Genomic DNA, 16020 nt, shown 5'->3' with positions numbered 1-16020 from the left:
GGGTGACATGATCCATAAAAGCAAAGCTCTAAATTCAGGTGATTTGTCAAACAAACAATGACCCTTGTAGATTGTTAGAACTTTATAAGCAGAACATTAATTTGTAAGTCTATACAAATTTGTACATAACTTTGTTGTAACATTGCGTACATACAGTTTTAGGATTCATCATGCAAAGTTTGATATCGTTAGGACAATTTTAACATGTCTAAATCAACGAAAAAAGCTATCCTTACGGACGAATGGACGAACAGACCCTAATCATAGAAAAGCTTCGCTTTTAAAAATGTTAAACAATTTATCGTATTCGTATTATAATTGATTATTTAAAAATTAGTAGGTATTGTCTAAACGTTTAAACTTTTGATTTTTATCTACAGAAGTGATAATTTTGTTTATCATTATATAAGATGATTATAAATTTATCGTCCATATTCTTATCCCTAAACCTAAATTCGAATATATTAAAGAATTTTAATATTTCAGATTAAGATCTGGGATAACTGAGGATTTTACTGAGTGTGTTCGGACCAGTGAATTTGTTTCCCAAATATTTTGTCTGCCAGCTAATTATAGGAGAGATGTACCACCTCAAAGTAAGTTATACAGACGAACCCCAAACTGTCCCACTTTGAGAAAGTCGATTCCAGTGACGTCATATACGTTTTGGGAAGGGGGGGAAGAAAATTTCTTCCCTTTTCTCTCATCTCTTTTGAAGAAATTTTCTTCCCCCCTCCCCTTTTTCTTTCCCGAAACGTATATGACGTCACTGGAATCGCCTTTCTCAAAGATATATAGATAAATTTCAATAGAAATACTATTGTCTCCAGTGTGGAAGGGGCATTGGGCTGTTATTACACTAGTCCCTAAAGATTTATAATAAAGTTTTCTTTCTCGTTGGCTGAACACTAACAGCTTTAGGGACTTTTGTGAATTTTGATTGGTAGATCTATCAGATTGAGTAACCAAACGTTTCAACCACTAACTACTATCTAGTGAAGGGGGTATTTTTTGTGTATCATTGTGGATTACGTCAATTTATCGACCATTGTCTAATCCCTTTAGATCTCTGATAATTTGTCTGCTAATTTATGCAGTTGGAATTTAGTAAAGCGTTTGACAGATTTTTTTATTAGAAAATAAAATCTTTTTTTAAGGAAATAAATATTAATGTCGGATGAATAATGATTATTACATATATTCAAAAACATTCAACGTCATATTGTAAAGGTTTTGAAATCATTTCACAAAATAGGAATTAAATAGGTTAGGTTAGGTTAGGTTAAAGTGGGTTAGGTTTTATATAGCCAGATAAGCCCAATGCAGTACACAGCTTATCGTTTAGTTTGAGCCCCGATTATGAGCTAGGGTGTAAAGAGTGGATGAAAATCCCTTTGAGTTAAATAAAAATGGAACCCTTAAATGAAATTACTGATCTTCTTTGTATAAAACTCTCATCGTCCAGATTATACTTAATCATTATAGGAATAAAATATACGTCGATATTTGTTTTTTAAAGAGATAAAAATTAATTTTAAAATTTAATTTTGTTTCAGCTATAGGACCTTTGAACGTGTTCTTCAAGCTTCCAGTCACAGAAATCAGTGAAATTGATGATAGAAAATCGGTAAGTCTGTATGTATTATGTGTTCAATATGATCTCATGAATGGCTTACAATTAATTTACAATTTTTAGATTACTTTCGATTTTGGTGATTTTTTAGCCAATTTGAGCTATTAAAAAAATCCAATAAGATCTCATGAATGGCTTACAATTAATTTACAATTTTTAGATTAGTTTCGATTTTGGTGATTTTTTAGCCAATTTGAGCTATTAAAAAAAATAGACTTTAAATGAAGTATTTGATATGAATTGTTAACCATTCCATCCCCCTCCCCCCTCCAAAACAACATGCAATCATATATATATACAAACCTGTTAAAAACAAGAATGAAAACATTCATAGAAGCAAAGCTCTAAAATTTGACGGTATGACGAACAAACAAAAACACTTGTAGAGTTTTAGAACTAATTAAAATTGTACATATATGTGATGAAAAATACAGGATACTGTTTAAGGACATACTTACATATTTGGGCTTGATTATGGAGATACTTCGCTTTTAATATTGTACCTTGATGTTCTGGAAATTAATATTCCAATAATCAGATTTATAGCATATAAATAAACTAGCGGCTTCGCCCCAAGAGGTTTGATCAAACCAATTTTTCGTAATTTAGATATAAAAGAAAAATTCTTTTTTAAAATTTATTTGGGGGGGGGTAATTTTTTTTTTTGGGGGGGGTGTAGTCGACCCCCTTTATTTTAATTTTAGTTTTAAAAGATTTTTTTTTTTGGGGGGGGGGTTCATTTTTGGGGGGGCTGGGGGTGTCCAACCCCCAAGAAAATAGTTATAAACCTTCCCGGGAACTATGAGAAGCTACCCTGTTAAGGAGAACCCGATCGGTTCAGCGGTTAGCGAGATCCTTCGCTACAAACAAACTGACAAACTGACAAACAAACAAACAGACAGACAGACATCGTTCTACTTTGTATTATAGATATATACAAAACAAGGATGACAACATCCATAAAAGCGAAGCACTAAAACGGTAGGACAAACGGACATTAACACTTGTATAGTATCTGAACTGAAAAATCGGAACATAAATGTATAAATCTCGAATCAAAATTGTAGGTAAATTTGTTGAAAAACTGCTTAAAAACAGGATAATGTTTATGGACATACTTACATTTTTGGACTTGATTATAGAGTTGCTTCGCTTATAATATTGTTCTTTGTTGTCCCAGGAATCAATATACCAAAAATCAGATCAAACGGATAATTAAAACACTTTAAAATTTGTTGTTAAAAAGGTAGAAAAATCAACATGTTTAAAATGGACGTACGGACATTTTGGTAATGATTATAGAGTTGCTACGCTTTCTAAATCGTACCAAACTACTACAGGAATCATCATGCAAAGTTTGAAATCGATAGGACAATTCTAACATGCCTAAATTAACGAATAAAAGCTATCTATCTCGGACGGACGTACGGACGGACGGACGGACGTACGGACGGACGGACGGACGGACGGACGGACCGACCCTAATTATAGAAAAGCTTCGCTTTTAAAAATCATCTTGTTTTAAATGGACGTGCGGAATTTTTAGTAACGATTATAGATTTACTAAATCATATCTAACTTTTACAGAAATAATCACACAAAGTTCAAAGTCGATAAGAAAATTCTATCATGCTATTAACGATACGACCTAAACGTTACGGATGGACGGACGTACAGATCCTAATTACAGAAAAGCTTCGCTTTTAAAAAACAAACAAGCTAGTAATAGATTACCGGAAACTGTTGAGTGGTCCTTTTCAACATTGAGACATTTACTTTCATACAATAATAGCAGAAACAGAACGATTATATCCATGAGTTGCATAGCTTTATTTATCCAGAGGCTGCAATTCAGCCTATTGATTCCAATTGATAATGCCGCAAAATTTAATATTTTTTTGGAGTAAGGTTGGAGTAAAACTTGTTTTTTTTCACCTGACTGATGGGGAGTGGGTAAGAAGGGGAGAAAAAGAGTAGTGGGTTGTTGGGAAATTTTCCTTTTGAGTTGTTTGTCAGAATCACATTCTCTTTTCCCTGCATTTATCTAAAACTAAATTCAATTTATTCTAATGACAAAAACTTCTGGTTTGCACTGTCATTAAATCACCGAATCATTTTCGCGGATTTAAATTTGATTAATAAGTTAAATTAAATTTTTTTGGAGTTGGGGGGGGGGGGGATTTTAATTAAGAAGTTTTACAATAATCAAAGCTATTATGGTTGATCTTACTGTCTTAAGAACGGACACTCCTAATAAAAGCTACGCTACTTGGAATATGTTGTTTGGTACGAACATTGTATTTTCAACATGTATATAGTCCTTGTACCTTAACTTTTTATTTACATTCATTTATCCAACATTTTTAACATGGATTTACGTTGAAGGTTTTCTAATTTTACTTTTTTTATTTAGGGGGGGGGGGGTTAAATCCTGTGAATATTTTGTTTAAAATTCAATAAAACTCTATAATTTACAACAAAAAACATTAATAAATATAGAATTACAACTTATTTAATATTCAACATTATTCAGAAAACATAGAATAACATTTAACTAACAGTTACAGAAATCACCATGCTAAGTTTGTGATTAATAGGACAATTATAACATTCCTAAATTAATTAATAGATAAATCTGGTACTTACGAAAGTACGGACGGACCGATCTTTCATGTAGAAGAGCAAGTTTGAGATTAATAGGACAATTATAACATTCCTAAATTATTTTATAGATAAATCTGGTACTTACGAAAGTACTGACGGACCGATCTTTCATGTAGAAGAGCTTCGCTTTATAAAAGCAGAATCTGTTACAAAATTTGGGAGTTATAAAGACAAACAAATTGTTTTGTGTGTCAACAGTTTATTTTTCTTTTATTTCAGCAAATAACAATCAGGATGGCATACAAGATTAGATGGCCAGAACACAGGTAGATAGATAGATAGTTAGATAGTTAGATAGATAGTTAGATAGTTAGATAGATAGTTAGATAGTTAGATAGATAGTTAGATAGATAGTTAGAAAGATAGTTAGATAGATATTTAGATAGATAGTTAGATAATTAGATAGATAGATAGTTAGATTGGTAGTTTGATAGTTAGATGGATAGTTAGATAGATAGTTAGATAGATACTTAGGTAGATAATTAGATAGATAGATAGTTAGATAGATAGTTAGATAGATAGTTAGATAGATAATTATATAGATAGTTATATAGATATTTAGATAGATATAAGATAGTTATATAGATAGTTATATAGATTCTCTAACATTATAAACAGGGCTTTCAGCGGCTTGTTAGCCTCAGGGAAATCAACCTTTAAACATTTTTAAAATCAGCTGGAAGATAAACCTTACCATAAGTTACTCTATAATGCTTATTTTTCGCTTTTATGGATGTTACATATACATAAATAAAACTACAGAAATACATATTATGTGAAGATAAATATTATCTGTGACCAAGACAAATGATGAAATAACTAATATTGAAAGGTAAAGCTGATGTTTATATAGTCTCTCTCAATGTATATAGGATATATTTGATATGCTCAACAATAGACGTTTGCTCGTAGAAGGCTCAAAAGTTATTACCTTTTTTTGGGAATTTCTAACCCAGTGGTGTGCTTAAGGGAGGGGGGAGGGGATTGTATTCATGAACAAAAAATTAAACCCATCTTATTTTCTCAAGCTCTAATACATGATAGTGGACAAAATAATGCCATTTCTCCCGGTCATACGCTGTCATGCGTCATGTTGGAAGGGTGGTTCCACTATTCCAATACATCCCCCTAAAAGCTTACACCCGCGCACTTCCCTGGCAAAACACTGTGCACCTACTGTTATTAACTAAACACCAGAGAAAGTGGTCTGTAAATTATACTAGTACCAAACGTTTTATAAACACATTTTCTAATTCCATGTCTTAAAAACTTAGGATTTTATTAAAAAATTTTAAAGTTGTACAAACCAGGAATTTCCAGACTTTTTTTTTACAACTAATATCACTTTACACAAGGAATAATTTTTGTTTGTCATCATTGGAGGTATACATAAATATATCTTTTATTGTCATATTGGACAAAATTTAATAATCATAACACATTAAAAAATTAAAAGAATGTCTGTTCAAAGATGAAAATAATGCATAAACTAATGAAATGCTTTCTTCTGTATGTGTACAGATACACAGCAATAAAAACTGATGCTTTATCAATGCAAGAACTATGACTCCATGCAAGAAGCCCTTAAATAAAAATTTTTTAAAATGGCAAACTTTGCAAGAGAAATGAATTCAGTTTATAAGACAATTTAATTTTTGAATTTTTGTTGTCAGTTTCCTTTAATATAAGACTATTTACGATTAATTAATTAATTCCTACAGATGATAAACAAGTTTTTGATAATTTAAGATAATTGGTTGCAAAGTTTGGATACACATAACCTAAAACTAACCCATTTATATTCAATGAACAGTTCTAAAATTTTTTGTGGCAAAAAATAAGATAACGTTAAAAAACTTTGGGTACCAGTATGATTTACAGTCCAATGTCTACCCCCTCCATCAGGGGCGTCCAAGCTTTTTATTTTTTTGGGGGGGGGTAAAATTTTTTTTTAAGGGGGGGGTAATTCGGTTTTGGGGGGGGTAATCGCCCCATTACCCCCCCCCCCTTGGACGCCTATGCCCTCCATGGTAATTGTACATAGGCAAATCCTAAGGTACATTAAAGTGAAAATGATAGAGTTAGTGAATCAAAAAAAGGGTTAGGGAAGAGAAAAAGAAGAAAAAATACTCTAAATTATCTCTATAAAAACCATAAGATTCGAGTTGTCTACTCAATTATGTGAAAAAACATTGAGCTTTAGTGGTGTCACACATTTTCGATTTTTTATTATAATATTTTTTAAAGCTTTTACTTTATTTTTTACCATCATATTCTAAAATTACAAAGTAAAAAAATAATGTGATGGGATATAAAAATTGTACATCGATATTTTGTCAGTCATGACAACTTTTTATGAAAGCCTTATAGTGGACTTTAAACCACGTAATATGAATTTCGAAAATAATGCAAAATTTTAACGAGGGAAGTTTAATTAAACATCAAAAGTGTTTCATAAATTTTAAACCCTTAATTACTGCCGGGTATTTTTTATAATCCATGCAATGTAAGTATGGCCTCTAGAAGATCCTCTTTTCAAGCAATTTTGCAACAAGTTTATGTAGAATTTTGTTTATGCTTTCTGACACTCTACAAGTGTTAATTCTCGTTTGTCTTACTGTTATTTCAGAGCTTTGCTTTTATGGATGTTGTAATTCTTGTTTTTTGTATAATCCATGTATATTTGTTTGAACCCTACTTGGCTTAATATCCATAAACCTTGTCATACAGAAATAAATGATTATTCTGTGATAATAATGGATATATGACATATGTTGTTATATTGATAGGGCAAAATGTGTCGTTATTTTTGGTTGCTCATATCTACTTCAATTATTTTTTTCAGTTCGTTCATCCAGTAGAATAGGAGGTGTAAAAAGGGGTATCGTTAGTTTAGCTAGCTGCAAGCAATACTTTATCAAAGTAGATGAAAATCTGGTGCAACATCCAAGTCATAATATATCGATTATGATAACACATAAAAATCCTTTTGTCACAATAGTAATCTTTATTTAGGTCTCCTGGCTTTACCCTTAGCCTCTGGACAAAAACATATGGTTGGTAGCTACTGAAAGATAGAAATTTTAGATAGATAGATAGATAGAAAGAAAGATAGATAGATAGATCGAAAGATCGCTGGATAGATAGATAAATTGTCACTTAAAATAATCACTTTAATTAGTCAATTTTTATAGTGAGATTTATGAAATTAAGCTGTTATTATGAGAATTAAAATCTAAATAATTTTTAATTAAGTAAAAACAATTAATTAATTTTTGGGATTATGATTATAAAAATTTAAGTTGTTTTTTTGTTAATTAATTAATGTGTTTTTTTTTATAAATTTCTTCATTTTAAAGTCAAATCAACCCACATATTAAAAGTACATGTTTAAGTCCTTAAGTAGGTTTTCAAGTATTTACTATATTTGAATTAATTTTATATTAAAATGAAGAGAAAATAAGGATGACACAACCCATAAAAGTTTTGATTTAATAACAAAAACTTTTTTTACTGAAAAATAAAAACGCAAAATAGGATAACAAGCTTATCTTACAGGAGTTTACTTTTTTTTTAAATAAAAAAATAAGACAGGGTAGTTTTTCGTTTGTTTATTACTTTAGGTCAGGTTAGGTTAGGTAACATTGGGTGCTGGGTAGCACTGCAGGGTTGGGTTATATCCCCACGCAGTGATGAGGCTTAGAAACAAAACTACCACCCATTAAATTTAACAATAAAGAGGGGTATGGTTCAGTTAAAGAGAATTAATAAAAAAATAAAAATGCTTGTTAGGAGAATCAACACAACAAATTTCAGATTTCCATGTTTAATTTCAGAATGATACTGAACGAATCAGCAGATTGGAGTAATGGAGAGATAAATGTCCGTCCTGATATGATCAAATATTTCTGGACTCCAGATATAATTGTTCATGACTTGATAAAGTGAGTTCTTTAAATATATAATTTATTTTTTTCTTTATAGAAGTATGTTAATTTGATAGGCTGTTTACTTCTTTTTAAAAGGCTTGACACATTAATTTAGTAAAAAGTAAAAATGTTAGTGATCAATTTACCTATTTATAAAATCATTGAACGTATCAGCTTTAAAAGACGTAGAGGAAATAAAATCTTAGTTATAGAGCAGCTTTACAACGGAAATAATAAATTTATGAAGCTTTTTAATGTTTTTAGTGCCTATACGCCATACTGGCCTTCTGTTGGTCAAATAAAATGTATACTGGCCTGCATTGGTAATTTAGTCTCTGTATGGCCTATCATTGGCCATTTGTATTGTATGACGTAATTTTTTATAGGCACTTTAAAGAGCCCCTAAATTTAGATTTGAGAAGCCTGAAGTAATGAACGAGGTTGCAGCTCTGGAAATTGTCAGAGATCATTCCATCTACTATAAAGTCAGGTATAAATCACAATTCAGGAAGGCGCTTCTACTCTATAAAAAAAAGACTGTCCATTCGAGACTCTACAAAGTGCCTGAAAAAATCTCTTTTAAGGGGTTTCCTTTCCAACTTTTCCTCTCATCTCTAATTTATGACGTCACACGGCTAATTTGTTCGGGAACTTTGAAGAGTCTCTGTCCATTCCAGTGGTGTGTACAGGGTTTTGTCAGTGGAGTGTATTAGTTGAGGAGGTGATTTTTCAGTGGGGGGTTGAGACCTCCCTTCCCCACTTATCTACAAATCAAAATAAATAAAACTATCATTAAAAATAACAATATGCCATTTTAGAGCACTTATTTGTCCAAAAAAAAACCACAAGAAACTCTTTTTAAGACCAGCAAAGAAAAACACCAACGCTTACAGTGGTTGTATTACAGTTACATTATATACTGAACTTATATGGGCTTAATTGTCAATAGAATGTGACATAACATAATTATTTTGCATTTCTTTTAATTTGATTCTTTTAAAAATACAATCATAATTTTTTAAAACTAAACATAACTCAAAGCTATGGTTAGAATATAAAACTAAAGGTATCAAAAAAATCTATGAATATAATTTATAAGCAACATTTTATACTGTTAAGTGTATCTCGTATTGTAATTTTTGCAAATATGACGTAATTGAAGAAAAAACTGGTACAAGTTGAATAAAGTACATGTGTTTCAGACATTCAAAAAAGTTTTCTAATATTGTTGGTTGATAATATTAGAGTGATATCCTTTATTCGTGTTATGAACCCCTCTTTTTGCTCTTTATTAAATATTAAATAATTTCCCTTTTTTCTCCCCTTATTGCTCACTTCCCTTTTAGTTACACCAAAAAAGAAGTTTTACTTTTAACTTTACCAGGGGCGTCCAAGCTTTTTTATTTGGAGGGGGGGGGGGGTAAAAATTTGTTAAGGGGAGGGGGGATTTGGTTTTGGGGGGTAAAATGGTGCGCGAAGCGCGCCGCAAATTCCCCCCCCCCCCCAAAAAAAAAAAAATATTTACCTCGGCAAACCCCAGGGTAGGGGGTAAATTTTAAATATGGATGGGGGTAAAATGGAAAAAAAAATTGGGGGTGGGGGGGTAATCACCACTTTACTTCGACGTCCTTGAACTTTACTCCAACAAAATACTTAATTTTCGGTAATTTCAAATGGAATTTATTGGCTGAATAGCAGACCATGATTAAATATGTTTAATTTAATGTAGGTTTGACTTTAACAAAGAGTTTGATTTTACTTATAAATTATAAGAATGGATATAGAACAAGTGGATATATTGACAGGGGAAAATATGTCGTCAATTTAGATTTCTAATATGGACTTCATTTCTTGGTCAGGGTAGTGATCTAACCGATGTCAAATAGCCTTGCCGAATCATAAAATTATTGAGAAATTGAATAAAAAACACAAATTACTTCTCTATAGTATAGGACAACTATTAAGCTTCCCTGTAACTCTAGCGAAATAGGGTTCAAGAAGGAAATGCGCGAAATTTTGTAAATATTTATATATTCAGAGAGAAAATATATTAACTTGATGACAAACAATTTACACAATGTAGTTCTTCTTCAGACTATAAAAGGGATAGAGAGAAAGATATATTGATTTATAAAAACAAAATTATTTGATATATTCAATATGAATCACCATTAAATATGGTTACAGAACAATAAAATGATTACATACTTACATTACAAGCACAAAAAAATAAGATTTAAATTGCCTTAAAATAATAATGACCAAATATGAAATTTTGTATTTAAGAGTAGTAAGGTTTTTTTAAGCTATGGACGAAGCAAGTAAACATATATAAAATAAATATTTAAGGGCTGACATACTAAATATTTTGTACTATTTAGTGTAAAATCATGTTAATATCAAGTTATCTATTTTAAACAACATCCACCAAACAACCTACCACTTGTTTGTATAGCTTTGTCCTAAATGTGAAAAGTATTAGTCAATCATGACTGTTTTTGGACCAAGGCATTTCCTCTATAAATCAGCGTGTTGGATACAAAGATGTAAGTCCAATTCTTAGAATCATTGGTTATGACACAGACATTTATCACACATTAATGGAAAAACGACGCATACAACTCGAAAACTTTAACCGCTTTTTATTTTTATTTTTTCTTCTCGCCGGCCAGTAAAGTTTTATTTTATCCTTGTTGACTTTGTAAAATCCAGGGATCTAAAGGGAAAGGACAATGGCCGATAAACTAATGTACATGCCCAATGGTGATACACAAAATTACACCTCCTGAATACTACAATAGATGGTTGAAACATTTAGATACTTAACATAAATAACCAACCAATTAAAATTCCATAAAAGCTCCCAAAGTTGTGGAGCCAACGAATATGAAAACTTTGTGGACTAGTTTAATAAACAGCCCAATGTCCCCTCCCCCCCTTGGTAAAACCGCAGCCAGACGCGACAATAATCTTAAATATGCAAATTTAAACACAAAAGCGTACAACCAAAATTTTAGTTTCAACAAATTGATTTAAAAACTATTTTATGTTTAATGAAATCATTATCAATGTTTACAAAAAGTAAAATTTTCTATTAAAGGTCTTGAATAGAAGGTAGAATAACGTGCAAGGATGGCAGCATCCCTATGCAGTATGCATGCAGCGGCGTCATTTAAATCAAGAATAAAATCAAAATTATAAAAAAAATTACGTAATACAATACAAATGACTAATGATAGGCCAGTATACATTTTACCATTGGCCAATCAAAATGTATACTGGCCTATCCTTGGACATTTGTATTGGATGACGTAATTTGTTATTAGTTACTATAAGCTGCTTCTACTAGAAATAGATATATAGTTAAATATTCTTAATATATAAAGAAATAAGGGTTTTTTTTGTCTGAAGCTTAAGATCTCAATAACTACTTGGGTTATCTATTTTAGACAAGCTTCACATAACCTGTAATGGTTTAAGGCTATATTATGTTCAGATTTTATTCCTGGGAAGGTTTTATGCTATTTTTTAGCCCCTAGATGGCATGAATAAGATAGAAAGATGGATTGATGATAAAAGGATAGACAATTATATTGTATCCTCTTCAAACTGTTTGAGGTTTCTATTGTTCAAAATTAGAAAGAAAGAAAATAGCCAAACAAATAATTGTGTTCAAACAATCTTGCAAAAAAGTGATTTAAAAATAACCAATTTTTGTTTTTCTATGAGTGTTATATTAGATATCTAAAACAGCTAGATAGGAAGATCTATTACTTTTGGGAAACGAAACTGGCATTAATCTTATGATTTTTATTTTAATATTCGTGGAAAATTATCTGGGGTATAGTCCCTTTCGTGGCAATCTAAGATTCTTTTTCAAACTAACCAGCATTTCCACTATGGCTTCGGCATCTACTATTGCTTATTGGTATATACTGAGTTGATTAAGATGCTAAAAAGATTTGTTTTCAAACAAACCAGCTTTTCCAGCTTCGGCTTCGAAACAGATTTATATCAGCTGGAAAAAAACTCTATTCTCAGCTACAGTGAAAAATCATGTTTAGCAACGCATAACAGATAATGGGTATAGTCCCTTTCGTGGCAACACCCCTTAAGGGGCGATTTTTCGTATTTTAACAGTAGCTTTTATCCTATTTCTATTTCGGGGCCAATTACCTAACCCTGCGGGGCAATCACCTAACCCAATATAACCTAAAATAACCTAATAAAAGCCATTCTAAAAATACGACGAATCGCCCCTTAAGGGGTGTTGCCACGAAAGGGACTATACCCATTATCTGTTCTACGTAGCTAAACATGATTTTTCACTGTAGCTGAGAATAGAGTTTTTTCCAGCTGATATAAATCTGTTTCGAAGCCGAAGCTGGAAAAGCTGGTTTGTTTGAAAACGAATCTTTTTAGCATCTTAATCAACTCAGTATATACCAATAAGCAAATCTTTTTTGCGCAAACTTGTGAAAATATATATAAATAATTTATTGTTTACCTACAGATTTCAAGATAAACAGAAATCATTTTCTCTCTCACACAAAATTATTTGCAAAGATAAAGTTCTTTTCTCTTTTTGTTTCCAGCAGAAGATTTATGATTTATTTTTGTTGACACGTGTGCTTGTTTTCTGGGATTATTTAACTTATTAGAAAAATACATGTTTTATATATGTTATTTAATATGTTTTTTTTTTAGAGAAGCTACTCTATAACTGATCAAGTCTGTTTGTCCTTCTTTCTGGCTGTCTGTTTTTCTGTTTGTCTTTCCTTCTTGATGTCACTACTATTGATAAAATTTTTTTATTAGTTCTAATTATATTCTACTGTTAATCTATATATCTACAACCTTTTATCACACTAACTATGTATTTTCTTGTCTTTTTATCAATTGATAAATAAATTAATCAATTAGTAAATATCAATGCATCTATCTATCAATATATAATTGTGTATATTTCTATTTAGGAGCAGTATAACTATAGTATGTAAGGGACTATTATTTCTCCAGTATCCGTTGGACAAACATACCTGCTTCCTCAAATTATCGAGCTGTAAGTATCCATTTATGCAATTTATGCATTTTTTAAGTAGCACAGCTATGCTATAACCAACTTTTGTCTGCATTACACTACGTTACAACAACTATATCTTTCTAGTTTATAAAGCTCACTAGCGGTTTGCCCCTAGCCTCTAGGGGCTTTGCCCCAAGAGGTGATAAAAAAATTTGGACGAAATACGTAAAATGACCAAGGAAATCCCCTACAAAAAATGGGGAGGGATTTTTGTTTTGGGGGGGTTGTGGGTGTCCCACCCCCCAAGAAAATAGCCTAAACCCACCACAGGACCAGTAGGTATATTCCCTGAAGAGTAGAATCCGATCGGTTCAGTTGTTACCGAGATCTTAAGGGACGGACGGACGGACAGACAGACAGACGGAAAGACATCGTTCTACTTTGTATTATAGATATGGGTCTTATTTTTAAGTAATAGTCATTATTCTGCGAATTATATCAAGCTTGCCTGAAAAGTGCAACCTAACCAACCATGTAATTGAAGAGATCCTTTCAATAAAAACCTTACTACTTTATATTATAGACTAGTGATAGCGCCACTAGCATCTATTTATTGAAGGGAGGGCAATACAAATAAAGTTCTGTTTATACTAGTAACTAGACCAATAAATATGACATGTAGAGTATATTGGTACAAAAAATACAATTATAAAAAGCAGTAATAATGTAATTTTGACAGGCGTAATGTATTTTTTATTTAACATGCAAATATGTGATTTAGACAAGAAATATTAAATCCACCAGAAGGGCAGCAATAAAACTTTATTAGAGAGTATTATATCCTGATAAGAAAAATAGTCAGTGCATGCTATAGTAAGAATGAAATTGTGGTGTATTTCAGCTTTGTTTTTACGATCTTTTTATATCTTTGTTACATTTATGATCTAACCTTATAAAACAGTAGCTGATGTCTATCTGTAGCTTCAGATCTGTCTAACCACTGTACCGACATAGATTATTAATACAGTGAAGCTTCTTATTTAGGGAGAGGGTACCTCCTTTTTTCAAGTGCCCCTAGAGACTTAACTGCTAGAACATCCTATACTATAAAGTAGTCAGAATTTTTTTCTGAAGCTAATTATTTAGGAAATGCTGCTTCAAAATAATTTACAAATATATTAGGGAGGTTTTAGGCTATTTTTCTGACCTTCCCCACCCTCCCTTCGAGGCTAGGGGTGAAGCAAATAAATTTCCTAGCCATATATGGAACAAATTGTACTTTCAACAATCAGAACATTTAATTATAACTTTTATAACAAAATTAAACTTTCGTTAACAGTTTGGTAAATAAACTAGGATAAGTAAATGCGTAGCGAATAATATGTAGTTTTTTAAAGCAAAGCTTTTCTCAATATAATATAATAGTTTATTCGTCTGTCTGGAAAGAATTTCAGCTAGATAAAAACCTCCTTTTGAATAGAAACTTCCTATAAATTTGAAAGACAGAAAATAAAAATTTTATATGGGCAATTTATTGCATTTAATCATAATGATTTTACTGCCATTTGTCCCTATTCTCTGATTTCTAAAGCTTCGCTTTGCTTTACGTTATCATACTTGTTCAAGTAAATTGAACATAAGGGGTTGAGTGATTTTTTGTGTGTTTATTACTTACTAGCGGCTACGCCCCTAGAGGCCTCTAGTGACACTTTAAATGTTTTTGTTTTTTTTTAATATGTCGTTGACGTTAGACGTTTATGTTTGCGTCATTTCATAAATAATGGCAGGTTGAGTAGTCAGTTGTAGATAAGCACTGAGGTTATATCATTCTTTTTGATAATGTTTTCTTCTATTTTTCTATTACTAGTTTATTTACCTTACTATATGGTAACAATATTTTGTATGTTCTAAATTTATATAACTTACCCAGGGAGGTAGGGAACATTGGACTACAAATTACACTAGTACCCAAAGTTTTAAAACCATGTTATCTTAATAGTTGGCTCTTAAACATTGGATACTTCGGTTTAGTTATCAGTGTCCAAATTAATCAAATTAATGAATTAATAAAATCAATACATCAGAAGAGACAAAATTTCAGAGGAATTTTATATGGGCACATAAACGTTTGGGTCTTAAAAAATTCGTCTTTATGTATTGATGACTTCAATACAAAGAACGTACAAGCAAAGAATAGATTGTCTGTTGGGTGTCACTACACGTAAACGTTTAGGTACCAGTTTTTTAGGCGTTGAACGATTTTTCAACCTAACTTTCCCACATTTTCTCTCTTCATAATCGCCTCACTTTTCAACCCAGAACTGATTCTGACCCATTATGAAAATGCATCTATAGTATCGTATTATATCGACAATTTATTCCATTAATAATAAAATACAATCGTATAATCAATACCAGTTTTGTTTAGCCCAGGACTTCGGCCCTTAGGGACCAACAAAACTGCAATAAAATATGTCATTTTCCTATCCGCGGAATTATACTTATTTGAATTTTTTTCAATGCAGGGACAAGGTAATGATATTCCGACAAACAATTCTAAAGGAAAATTTCCCCACAACCCCCTTCCCCTTTCTCCCCTTCTTACCCACCCCTCTTCACTTACAGGAAAAAAAACAAAATACACTTCCAAATACCTTAAAAGGTTTCGTGATTTTTTGTAGAATTGATTGTTGCAATAGCTACCCCTGCTTTTAATGTAATTTATGTATTTGTATTATTTTCTTTTTGTTATATTAGGCAACTTCCTTTGA

The 16020-nt window shown here is 31.4% G+C and overlaps 1 protein-coding gene across 1 annotated transcript in view; it reads left to right on the top strand.

Moving 5' to 3' along the window:
• LOC145330271 (glutamate-gated chloride channel alpha-like) overlaps positions 1-16020 on the top strand; it is a 52408-nt gene that overhangs the window by 14722 nt on the left and 21666 nt on the right. The window contains exons 2-7 of the mRNA XM_080174900.1: positions 487-596; positions 1557-1627; positions 4517-4563; positions 8134-8241; positions 8639-8716; positions 13203-13288. Of these exons, the coding sequence (XP_080031026.1) occupies positions 487-596; positions 1557-1627; positions 4517-4563; positions 8134-8241; positions 8639-8716; positions 13203-13288 (500 nt within the window). The remainder of the gene's footprint in view (positions 1-486; positions 597-1556; positions 1628-4516; positions 4564-8133; positions 8242-8638; positions 8717-13202; positions 13289-16020) is intronic.

Source organism: Acartia tonsa, chromosome 10 (genome assembly GCF_053477335.1).
Source record: "Acartia tonsa isolate MP-2025a chromosome 10, ASM5347733v1, whole genome shotgun sequence".
Lineage (NCBI taxonomy): Eukaryota > Metazoa > Arthropoda > Copepoda > Calanoida > Acartiidae > Acartia > Acartia tonsa.
Note: the sequence above shows the minus strand (reverse complement) of the source record. Positions and strands in the feature narration are given on the sequence as shown.